The sequence below is a fragment of the Channa argus genome, chromosome 7, assembly GCF_033026475.1.
Source record: "Channa argus isolate prfri chromosome 7, Channa argus male v1.0, whole genome shotgun sequence".
NCBI lineage: Eukaryota > Metazoa > Chordata > Actinopteri > Anabantiformes > Channidae > Channa > Channa argus.
This window is the reverse complement of record NC_090203.1, coordinates 779867-792627: the sequence shown is the minus strand read 5'-3', so window position 1 is coordinate 792627 and position 12761 is coordinate 779867. Positions and strand designations below refer to the sequence as shown.

At 40.4% G+C, this 12761-nt stretch overlaps 1 protein-coding gene across 2 annotated transcripts in view; it reads left to right on the top strand.

Annotated features, from left to right (window-relative positions):
• Positions 1 to 12761, top strand: part of nek11 (NIMA-related kinase 11) — a 54614-nt gene that overhangs the window by 27100 nt on the left and 14753 nt on the right. For both annotated transcript variants that reach the window (XM_067510064.1, XM_067510063.1), the window contains exons 11-13: positions 980 to 1073; positions 1300 to 1414; positions 9132 to 9250. In XM_067510064.1, coding sequence (XP_067366165.1) covers positions 980 to 1073; positions 1300 to 1414; positions 9132 to 9250 — 328 coding nt within the window. The remainder of the gene's footprint in view (positions 1 to 979; positions 1074 to 1299; positions 1415 to 9131; positions 9251 to 12761) is intronic.

Sequence of the window (12761 nt, the reverse complement as noted above, 5' to 3'; positions counted from 1 at the left end):
TGTTATTGTGCGTTTGCGTCACACATTTGATTCTGACAGAGACTCATCAGAGTCTAAATACAGAGCTGAGTCAATCGCACAGTGGTCGTGTGGACAGGACAGTGACGACCGCAAGACAGATCTCTGTCAGCTCACAGTCTGTGTGGGACTCTGCAAAACAGGTGCTCTGACAAAGTTCCTATAGGTTAAATACAGGTGCTGGTTTTGGGCTGAAATGCAGAGACTGTAGACAGGATGGTTTCCACCTCAGTCGCCTGTGTCTCTTTCCCACGTCTCGGGTCTTCCCAACAAAAGAGTTTAATTCTCAGCACTATTCTGAGATAATTACTGGCTATGTCAGTCACTCATGACGCACAGCATCTGAGCTGTCCCAAAACGTGCAGGAATAATTAAGAGCACCTGACACTGCATGACTGCTGCTCCTGCACTGATTATAGCTCTGTAACAGTGTCAAGGCATCACAGCATGTGACTGACAATTCAGTTAAATTCAGTTTTATTTAAACAGAGAAAAAGAAGCAGTAAAATAACTTTTAATCACTTAGTAAAACCTGCGAGAGGCTGCAGGGACAGTACCTGTGACATCCTGTGCAGGGCTTTTTCATCTTGTGCTGCTCTCAGTCACCTGTTAGTCCTTGATGTTGATGAAGTACAGGTAATATGTATTTTTGTGTTGAAGAACATCACCTGTACTGGTGAAGCTGATGAAACAGCAACTATCACTATATCCAGCAGGATTTTTACCTGACACAAAATTTTAAACTGGCATATTTTCCCCTTAGGGGGAAAAAGTAATAAAGATGGGTTCACTGTTGTGGAGCTTCCCCTACAGCAAATGTGGAATTACAAAGCTTTCACAGACTCGATGGTTGGACAGTCCTGACTCCGTGTTTTCCTTAAGCTCCAGTTACAGCCCACACAGTTTAATATCCAGCTGACATTTTCCCATCTTGGTGCACGTGTTGGATATGTCCCTGCAGAAAACTGGCCGAGGAGAAATATGTAGAAATCCACACCCGGAGGAGAGAGCTGAGGAGCCGCCACTTTGAAAACATCAGCCTGGATGTTCTGAACGTAAGGAAAGATGAATTCACCGTTTTACATGTCAGTCATGTTGGATTTAGCCCACAGACTACTTCTCTTATGGATTTATGTTGAGTTAATCCTCTTATAAGTTAATTAGCTCCAACTTTCTCTGAATATGTCAGTTTAAAGTGAGTCTGTGAATGTTTGTTGTCACATGAGCTCCACTGGGCTTCATTTAAAATAATTCAACTAGCTATTTCCCTCCAACCAATAGGAGAGCAGAGAGGACAGAGCCTGCCAGAGTCTTCCAATCAGCAACCAGTATCACCACTCGGCAGCAGGAACTCAGCCAATCAGGAAGCAGGACGAGTCAGAGCCAGAGCTCCAAGGTGAGAGAGAAATAAACTTCACTCCGTTTGATAATGAGATGTGAGACTCGGTTTAGTTTCCCTCTGAGAATCTCCAGTTATTTAACTGAATTTACTTCATGCTTCCATCCTGAAGTTTGTGAATGAAATCCTTCCTGCTCCTAAAGCTCAGTAAAGTTCAGTTTCTAAAACTAACGTCCAGTAGATGTATCAATCAGATTTTAAAATACTCAAATATATTTTCATTAGTCTGAAGGTATAAATTGGATTAATATTACTTCTCACGTTCTGTCGGTGAGGAAATAAACCGAGGAACCAAACTAATGAGATTTTCAGCTGTTGTGAAGCAGAAAAGCTCTCCAGTGATTTCTACGTTCAAGCAGCTTAATCATGTGTTTATCTGGAAAATCCCTCAGGATTAAAAAGGCCATGAGTTATAAATCTCATTAAAATTAGTGTCAGCTCTGACAGATGGTCCAGATCAGAGAAAAGATCTCCCAATATTTCCTTTTGTTATCATTTAATCTGTCGGCCTCTAAATTCTTTAGGTGAGTAAAGGTCAGAGCAGAGAGAACTCTTTGTGAAATGGGTCGTTTGTTAATCTGACACTTTTTTTGTATATTAATGTGAAAATGATCAGGAAAACACACAAATTGTCCACAATGTGAAGTATTTGTATTTAAGTGTCTTTCAGTTTGGGGGTCATTTATAAGATTTGGATTCCCTCCACCTCTCTGTGCCCATGGGGCCATTTTCTCATGATCAGTGGTTATGTAGTTTGTGACTTGCAACAAAGGCGTCATTAAAGTTAAACGTGTTTCCAAAATGTGAGTAATAGCAGGCTTTACTTGACCTGATTTCTCCTCCTCCACAGACTTTTTTTGAGCCTGGCTTACAGATTTCAACTGTATAGTGACAGGAAACACTGTTTTCACTGTTGCAGCCGTGTTACAGCACAGGGGGAGAGAAAGGAATAAACAGACTCACACAGCTGATCCAGAACAAGAACCGTCTGAATTTAAGCTGATCAGGCAAAGAAATCAGCCTCTCCGACAGAATTCTACCTGGGGAAACCAGGTCTCCCTAATCCTCTACCCCGATTTCAGAAATCAGCTTTCCTGTGAAAGACAGTTCATGTAAATGGACACATTTTACAGTATTACCAGTGTATTTCAGTGTTTGTTTGATGGTTTGCATCAGCAGTAACTTCACACAGCTATGATATGATTAATATTTAGTTGTAGTTTAGCGACGCATGGGTAAATGAAGATGATGTGAAAGTTCAGTGACGTGAAACTAATTAGAGACTCGTGTAGAACAGCTGTAGATTAAGTGCTCCAGCCATTTAACTTAGTAAAACTGCCTACACAGTGAAGTTAAAATTAAAAACTGTCCTGCTACTTGGGTAAGAGTGGTGATGAAATGTACTTATTTGTCTCCTGTAATTGATAAATCATTATGTTGTATTGCTCGTGGAGCTGTTTGTTTTGCATTTAATCTGGCAAACCTAAACGGTCCCCACAATCTGGTTAACTTTTTAGTAATGTATAATGAGAAACGTCAGGATACATTATGACGACCAACTGTTGACGAAGACATGACTGAAACTACAAGAAACACATCACTTAAATATGACGACAATTATTATTATTTTTTTTTTTGTCCCTTCGGCTTATCTCGTGAGTTCAGGTTCGCCAGAGCGGATCATTGTACGCACAGTTTTTACGACGGATGCCCTTCCTGACGCAACCTCCTCAATTTCTACCGGGCTTGTGACCGGCACTGTGTGGGGCTGTGTATGGGCGATGGACTGTTGGTGTCCTGAGCAGAGACACTTCGACATGTGGTCAGGAAGAGCTGGCCAACCCTCCAACCCTATGGTTGGTAGGCAGCCACACTAATAACTGAGCCACTGCCGCCTCCACAAACCCATTCAAATAAGATTTCATTAAATTTGCTCTCCTAATGTTGTAATTTTTATTTATTGCATAAAATGTACCCTTCTAAATAAGATAAATGCTAGAATCCTTTGTTTGGGTTTTGAGTTTAGTGCAACCAGGAGCTACAAAATGATGGATAGCATGACTTTTGTAGAGAAGCAGGCAATTGGCAATAGAGGGATATCTGGGAATCTGGTAAGGAGGATCACTTCCACTGCCAGAGGCTCAACTCCAGGTATGGACAGAATAAGCTGGGATAATATGTTCTTTGGTTCACATCTTGTTGTTGTTGTTAAAGGGTTAGGGGTGGGATGGGGAGGAGTTCTAGCTCTGACTCCATTTGCTTTACTGATAAGTGGCAGTGCATCAGAAAAATGGCACATAACTTGTATGCATAGCTACAGTGATGGGAACACAGGAGGAGATTTTAAAATTTTGCTCATGGAATGTGAATGGAATAAATGAGCCAGTTAAAAGTGGTAAAGTCCTATTGCATTTGAGACAATTACATGCAGATGTAATATTCCTGCAAGAGAGACACTTGAAAAATGAAATGCACCATAGAATTAAAGCCAAATGAATAAGTCAAGTATACTATTCCAGATTTTTAGTAAAATTGAGGGGATTAGCCTCCAGAAATGTCCCATTTTTACATCATTCAACAATAGCAAACAAAGACGGAAGGTATGTTTTGGTTAAGAGTGAGATTCAGAACAACCAATTACAGTAGTAAAGACAATCTCCCTCTCTCTATTTCTCTCTCTCTCTTTATCTCTCTCTCTCTGAGAGATTGATTTGGAAGGTTTTTAGTTTATTCCCAGAAACTTTAACGACAAATCTGAAAATTGGCAGTGACTTTAACATAGTTTTAGGTATGTATGTTGATAGAAAATCCACTCTATATACTGGAAGAGGGAGGATTTATTTGTCCTGCGTTTAGATGCAGAAAAGGCCTTTGACTGTGTGGAATGGTCCTATTTATACACAGTTTTATTGCATGGGACAAGCTACTATATGTAACCGCACTACTAGATTCCTTACTAGTCAGACACGCTTGGAACCATTTAAGCTTTACAGGGGCAAAATGCAGGCATTTGCCCTTAGTCCTCTATTATTTGCACTGGCACTAGAGGCTCCAGCAGGTTTGCTTTAAATTGACCTATGAGAAGTTCACATACTAATAGTTAGAAGAAGCTCTTTTTGTAGCAAATTTCTAAATGCTGTTAGACAATTTAGAACACAATTTGAATTCTTGAGAACTCTCCCACATTCCTTAATTGGTAGGATAAATGCAGTGAAAATGGTCTGTCTCCCTCAACCTTTATACCTATTTCACAAATGACCTTTATACCTTACTAGACATTTTTTTAAAAAGATGATATTATTCTCACATTTATCTGGAACTACAAGTCCCATAGGATTAGGAAGAGTCGTCTATGCAAGTCGAAGTTAACTGGTGGACTGGCCTTACCAGGCTTCATGTGCTATAACTTTGCGGTAAACTGGCTGGATTAGAGAATTGGGCTCGACAGCTGGTTGAACATGGAACGAGAGGACTGTCTTCCGTATTCATTGGTGGTTATAGTTATCTCTCCCATTTGTTTAAAATGTTGCTAATCCTGTTATTCATAGTACTATACAGATTTGGACACAAGCTTCAAAACAGTTCAAGTTGAAAGCTCTATCCTTCACAACACCAATATCAGCAAATCTGTCAATTATCTGTTCTGTGATGGATGGAACGTTTGATCAATGGAAAGAGCCAGGACTGTACTAGATTGGTCAGGGTGGGCAGCCATCTGCCTTGACCGGTTGGGGTGAGTGGAAACTGAAGAGAGCAAAAAGAACAACAGAACATCAGGCATGTTGGTAGGACCAGTAGCTGCACACTCGAAGACACACAGCTTCAAAGCCAGGGACACTTGCAGAAATGGACAGAAAGAGGTGGACAGAGAAGGACCGAGACAACTACGGGAGAACACACAGAGTTAATGACATACAGTGGTGACAATTGTGGAGTGACAGTAGAGGAGAGAGTGACAGGAGGAGGAAAGGAGCTCAGTGTATTGGGGGGTGGGTCCCCCAGCAGTCTAAGCTTATGGCAGCATAACTATAACTAACTTTAAGGTTTATTAAAGAGGAAGATTTTGAGCCGAGACTTAAAAGTAGAGAGTGTGTCTGCTTCCTGAATCTGAACTGGGAGCTGGTTCCACAGGAGAGGAGCTTGATAGCTAAAGTCTAACTTGGAAGAAGTTAGCTACCGATAAATACCTACCGATATTTGGAATAAGGGTTTGAGAGAGATCAATATTTCTATTAATGCCAGATACAAAGTGTTCAATAAAGACAAGAAAGATCATGAATGTGATTTAGCAGCTTAGAAATATTGTGTTTATTTGTGACTTTGGTCAAGATCAGGTCACATTCATGACCAATTTATGCACAAAAGTGCAAATAGTGCCATTGTTTTTACTTGCCACTGTACTTGGACTTATTCTTTGATCATTGCTGACATGGGTCAGCGGCAGCTGTTAACAAACTCTTTCCTGTCTGAACTGGATGTCTGAGAGCAGCTGGGAAACTGAAATCTGTAAGAGTACTTCACGCTTCACTGGGGGTCGCCTGGCACCTTGGAGACTCTTGAAGTTCCCTGGAGACCTCTTGAAGTCCCCGAACCCCAGTTTAGAAACCACTGGCCTGAATTTGAAATGAATCTGTTCAATTCAAGTGAGACATTAAATATGTGATAAACATCTGGAGAACAGAAGCTTTTCCTGTGTAGTTTTAAACTCAAACTCTTAATGTTGAACAAACTGTTACAGGACTGAAAACAGCTGAACTCGTATTGTTCCTTGGATGCAGATGACATTTCTCCAGTGAGTTTTCTATATTGAACAGCCTCAGGCCTTTAACACTGAACATATAGATTCATTTTGAGGAAACGAAGGCAGAGCAGCGTCATTCTATTCCTCTTCCCTCCAGCAGCTACAGCAAATGTGTTTTTGATTTCATATTCATTTAGTTTTCATGTTCCTCCTCAGAGCTGGATGCAGTCGCCTCTCAGTGAAGAGGTGAGTTCATGTTAAGGCTCGAATCTGAAATCTGGTTTCAGCAGCAGCAGCACCAACACTAACTGAAGCTGTGTGTAAGATTTTCTTTAGTTCATTTCTGAATTATTAGAGATCTGATTGCATCGAGCAGCTCAGGGACACATGATGAAAGCTGGGGGCTTTTTGTCACACGCAGAGTTAAAACTTTAAGTTATCATGTAAGAAGTGTTTTTACCTGCTTTAATGTCACAGAAACGTGCATCACCTTTAGTGAGAAAATACATTTCTTCACCTGTAACAATTCTCTCAAATGTCCAGAAATGTCCACATTTTCCAAAATGGCAGAGAAACCAGATCTTCACTTACCAAGCAACTTATCATCCTCTAAACGGTGAGAAAATAATCTTTCCATCCCCAAACAATCCTCATCTAAAAGTATCCTGACTTAGTAAACAGCTGCTAACCTGGTTTAATTGTTTGTACTGAAACATGTCCTCACTTCCCCAAACTGTTCACATTTCTTTATTACATACAGCACAGTGATTTATTTTACCAGAAGCTGTAGCTGCTGTTTTTCCAAACTCTCCTCACATTCTAGAGATTCTCGTTTCTTAACAATCACACTTAAAAAAATTAATAAATTTACTTTGAGAAATATGAGGACATCTGAATGAACTTTCCCCCAAAATCCTTTTTTCCCCACATTGTTTCCCCACACAAATGTTCCCCAAAATATAAAAGCTTTCCTAAACTATCTTCACCCCTTATATTTTTGTCAGTTAACCGACTCTGTTTTAAAATTTCCTCATTTTCCAAAGCACGTCCTCACCTTAAATTTTTTGTTTTACCCCCCTTGGTTTTAAAACCTCCATTCTGCAGTTTACTTTCATTGAAATTTCAAAGTGTTTTTATGTTCATCCAGACATTTTTCCACCCTTTGTAGATTCTCATAAGAGATTTTCAGAGACGGTTTGTTCAATAATAAACTTTAGTGAGCTTTATTTTGGTGCCAGTCTTTCACCGGAGGAGTCGTCACCTTTTTCAGCATCTTATTTAAGATCTCAACGCTTTCCAGCTTTGTGCTCGTAAAACTGTTTTCATCCTTCTGAAGCTCATTAAAGGGTGGGAGAGCTCCGACTGGGAACTCCTCAGAGACACAAACATCTCACTTGGCTTGGATTTAAAAGCCTCAGTGGCCTCGCTGGATATTTTCAGCTTGAGTGAAAACACCTGAGCCACAATGTGGAGAACATCACATGTTGGTGGAGCTCAGCCAGTCACCTTCCAGACAGTTATTTTCATTTAGATTGGATTTCTGACTCCCACAGCAGTCAAATAATCAAATAATTCATCTGTCGCTCAACAGACAATTGAGATTTTGCTAAAAGCTGAACATTCCTTTAGTGTATTTGTTTTCCAGTTTTGGAATAAAATCACCTAAAATGACAACGATGTCAATACATGTGTTGCCACAAATGTTCCCCCAGTTACACAAACAAAAAAACAGGTAATTTTTTCTGTCTTATACCCGAAGTGTTCAAGACAGTAAAGACAGTTACTACCTGTAGTTTCCTTGCTGGTGACAGATGCTGTAAACAAATGATCTGATGAGCTGATTTAAACTCATCAGGCCTTTAATTTACCAGTTATCAGCCCAGTGTTGTGGTTTGGTAGGTTACCTACTCTGTACAGTGGCGATATCAAGCCACCATATTAAGGATCATAGCAAAGGGGCGGCTGTAGCTCAGTTGGTAAGGCAGTCGTCCATGGACCAAAGGGTCAGTGGTTTGATCCCCAGCCCTTGGGTACGACACTGAACCCCCAACAGGCATGAACATCGGGTCGGGGACAAAACAGGCTTCTGATACAAGAGAAGGCTTTTGTTCCCTTTAAGTTGTTCTGTATTTAAACACACTCCACTATCTTTTCATAACCCTAATGAATTGTTTTATAAAAATATTGCACAATATTACCCTGGCGAGACTGCTAGCATGTGGAGTAGGTACTTACTGGATTATATTTATGGTGCTGATAACCGCAGATGATGACCATTATCCATCTGTTTATTAACTGACGCAGTGCAGCAAAAGTAAAAGTCTGCCACGCTGGTTTATTCTGATGATAATGAGTGTAAAGTGGTAAACGAAAGAGTTGAACAGTTTCTACCCAAGTGGCTTTAGTTCTTCATTTAGTGTTTGGTTTAGCTCTGAATTCCTGTCACATCTGCTCCCAGAGCCCCGCCCTGTGTCTGATCCCAGCCATGTGATTGGCTTACGGGGGGGAGACAGTCAGACCTCTGAGACGCACATTAATTAAACATCTTCTGTCTTTAAAAACTGTGAGCTGGTTAGCAGGAATAATTATCCAGGCAGAGAGTGGCTGTTAAATCCATTGAGACTCAGAACATGGGAAAATGACCTTGTTGCTAAGACATAAAGACAGAGGCACATTTTACTTTTCAGTTTATTCAATCCAAACATTAACTGAAGCAAAAATGTTAATTTGTTCCCTTCAGGTGTGACGAAGTTTATCCTGTTGTCCCCTAAGATTATTCTCTTAATTTGATGTGTGTACAAAGAACGTTTCACAACTATGGAATGAAGACAATTGTTTAAACTTCAGACTGTTTCTGTCTCACTCCTCACAAAAAAGACCCGCTGTGTTTAATCAGGTCTTAATTAACCAGGACCACTGTGACTCTGAGAACCCAGTTAACATGTTAACTAACCTTTAAACCTGCGTGTGCAGATATTCCAGAGGACCCTCAGGCTGCAGAGGTTTATTACAACCAGGATGGATTTGAGTCCTGTTCAGAGGACGAGGAGACGGACACACCTGCAGAGACACTTTACCTGTCTGACCCACAGGTGAGTCTGCCTGACAGGATTTGTTAAAGTGTCAGTGTCTCACACACAAATTAATTGGGAGTAAAATTGATTATATCAGTCATTTTACACATTTTGAATTCTGCGCCCAAACAAAGTGCAGTGAGAAGGAAACAAAGATAATGATCATCAGATACTAAATTATTATGCTCATTCTACTCCAATATGTTCACCTAACGCAGACTGGAGCAGAGAACCAAGGGTTATAGGGAATGAGATGGTTTGAATGGTGGACTAACCAAAGATTTAATGAGCTTCAGTAGCTAAGGAAGCTTAAATAAATGAATATCTGTAAGTTTTCTAGGTTTCTGAAGCACAGGTGACCTCCTTTCAGTGGTGTCCCTGAACTCCTCACATACAGGGAGGACCAACATATCATCCAGCTTTAGCAGTGTCATTGTGTTTAGGCACAGAACCTTCAGGGGTACGTTGGTTAGGTTCAGCACTAAAGAGGTTTAGTAGAAAAGCTGCTGTTTGCCTTAAAACCAGTATTTACTGTCACGTAATGTGACAACAACATTAGTAGCTGTTTCACCCTGGACTTGGACTTGGACTGCGGTTTCCTGCGTCAGAGTCCTGTATTTGTTTTCACCAGTTGTAAGTTTGTGTCGTACTGATTCACCCTGGGTCATTCGCTTCTTAAAAACCATAGAATGGAAGACTAACAAAAGATGTGGCGCATGGTTTAGCATCGAAAACGATGTTTGTGTTTACCTTCAGCTCATCCTCATTATTATCCAGTGTTATGTTGAGCTCCCTAATTAGGACAGCAGAGCATAATGTGTGTACTAGCATGGAACACACAAGGAGGATTGCGAAGCTTTGATTTCAGCTGCTTTAATTTCTTTTAATGTGTCGAGAGCTCTGTTTGTGTTTCGGCTCAAATATCCTGATTCTCACACTCTTAGCTGAGCCACGTAAAACCTGTAATTACACATACTTACACAAGGACGGGGTGTCCTGACCGACTGCTGACTAAGATGCACATTATTTTCCGCCTATTTAATAGAACCAAAAATAATATTATTTATACAAGCAGTTTAGTTTCTAAAGTTAACGTTCATAAATCTGCCTCAGCAGATAAAATGAAGATGTTGAAAATGATATTGGAGCAATACAGCATCCTAAACTCAAATTTACTAAAGTGTCAATTAACAGAATTGGTGGAAAGCCAAGTAAAGTCCAGTTTCTGTTCATTGATTGGTTTTAAGCTCTTACAAACTGACTTCAGCTCTTCTCGGCTCCCCGGGGGCGAGTCCAGGCTGTGCACAAGCAAAACAAATCGATAGTAATGATTGATTATTGAGTCGTGAGCTTTAAATGACAGATAAACTGGGAGAATTTAAGGAGTAAGCAAACATTTGCTGCACAAGTGATGCACAAACTAATGAGAGCGCTGTAGTGTCTGCTGAACAGGTCTGTCAGTTTTAGGATGGGGAGCACAATGTTTAACTGTGTGCACAAACAAACTGAATTAGATTTTTAATATTCTGATCACATGGGCTCAGTGATATTCCCACAGATAGTAGTTTGTTTCTCACTTCTTTGTTTCTCTGTGAAAGGTGCAGGTGTTACAGCAGCGTACAGGACACAGCTCCTACAAGTGTAACTATATTTCAATCTGATTTATATAATTATGCATCAGTTAACACAGATAAGGACTTAATCTTTTTCTCACTTTACATTCATATATTAAAAAGCTTTGAAGTATTTCATTAAACTTTTATCAGTTGTGATTAAATGTAAATGTCGAACTTGAGTGTTTTTAAACCAGTGTCACAAATCTCAATGTAAGACATGCAACAATAATGTAAGATTTTCACCTCATTCAATATTCAGATTCAATATTCAGCCACCAGTTCCTTTTAAGTGTCAGCATTAACTCTTGCATTTGGACTGAATCTTAATCAGCATATTTTTCATTCAAAGTACACCAACCGCCCTATTCAGTCCTTTTGCTGCTGATTGCAGCATCAAATATACTGTACAGACATGGAAGTGATATCACATCACTAACACATCATTGTTTTCCTAAAAGCACAAAAGCCACAAAAAGACAAATGCTGCAGATTTTTACTGTATCAAGATCATTTCTTGCTGTGCTTCAGACTGTAGGTCCTAACTCAGCCAAGCATCTGTGACAGACCCCCCCCCACCACCACACACACACACACACACACACACACACACACACACACACACACACCTTTAGCTTGTAGCTAAAGGATGAGTCAGATTCAATTTTTCAGCAAGCTGTATCTCTGCATTCTGGGACAATTACAGCCAATTGCTAACACCTGACTCAAGAGACAAGTTAATGAACTGTCCACAGAGGGGGAGAGGGAGCACAGGGTGGGGGGCCAGCAGCCAATTTGTGCTTCTGGGTTCAGAGGATAGGGGAGGCTAAAAGAGATTAAACCTATTTGTCACTGCTGATAGTGATGACAGGAATAAAGAGAAGGGGAGAAGAGAAGAAATGGAGCAAAACTGGAGATTGTGGAGCTGGATAATTAGTGGAGCTGAGACCCAGAAGCTAAAACAGCCTCCAACAATGAGACAAATGAGGAAATATGATGCTATGATCTGATTATTACTTCACAGATGGTTTTTAGAGTAGAGAAAGGTTGTAACCACTGATCTGAGTACACTCACAGATTTTTACACATTCTCATCCAGGTGATAATTTGACTGAACACATACCTGTTCTCCTCACCTGACTGTCCTGTTGCTTAATTCCCACTTTTATATTTGCCCAGTTACAGCTGGGATAGGCTCCAGCCTCCTGTGGTCCTGAACAGGATAAGTGGGTACAGATAACAGATGGACAGACAGATCTCACAGAGTGACTACAGTCTCTTAGACTCTCAGCAAATCCAAACAAATCAGCGACTGGAGCTAAATTAACAAAACTGAAGTGTCTTCACAGCAGGAAATCTGTCACATTGACCATCCTTAATCTTGGTATATCATGTAAAGTGCTCCTCAAAAGTCCCCTATCACACTTAAGAAAACAAACCTCTGGAGTCAGTATAAACCCAGAAGTTCATCCTCAACCGGCTACATAATGGACACAATGTCCTGAGAGTCTGTGCTAGATGTAAATTGTGAGCTCCACAAAGATCAAATGTACTATATGGACCTGAATATTGATTCTGCCTGATTATAATATAAACCCCGACTTTTTGAGGATAAAACTTCCAGGAAATATTTTTCCAGGAAAAATATTTTCATATTGAGCCTGAAACATTTTCTTTGCATTAGACACGGCCTTGATGTTTCCTGTGCAGTGTCGGAGCTGATGATCCTCAGACAGCAGACAGATCACATACAGTTATCTGTTGAAACTGCTGCGTTCGTTTTCTTCAGCTTCTCACCTCCTACTGACCGTCTGTCCTCAGATGTCCACAGCTGATTAAGGTCCACTCACATTCTCTGTCTTTGTCTAGACTCCCACACTTGTGGTATTTACAGTAGGCAGCTTTGACTTGTGGGA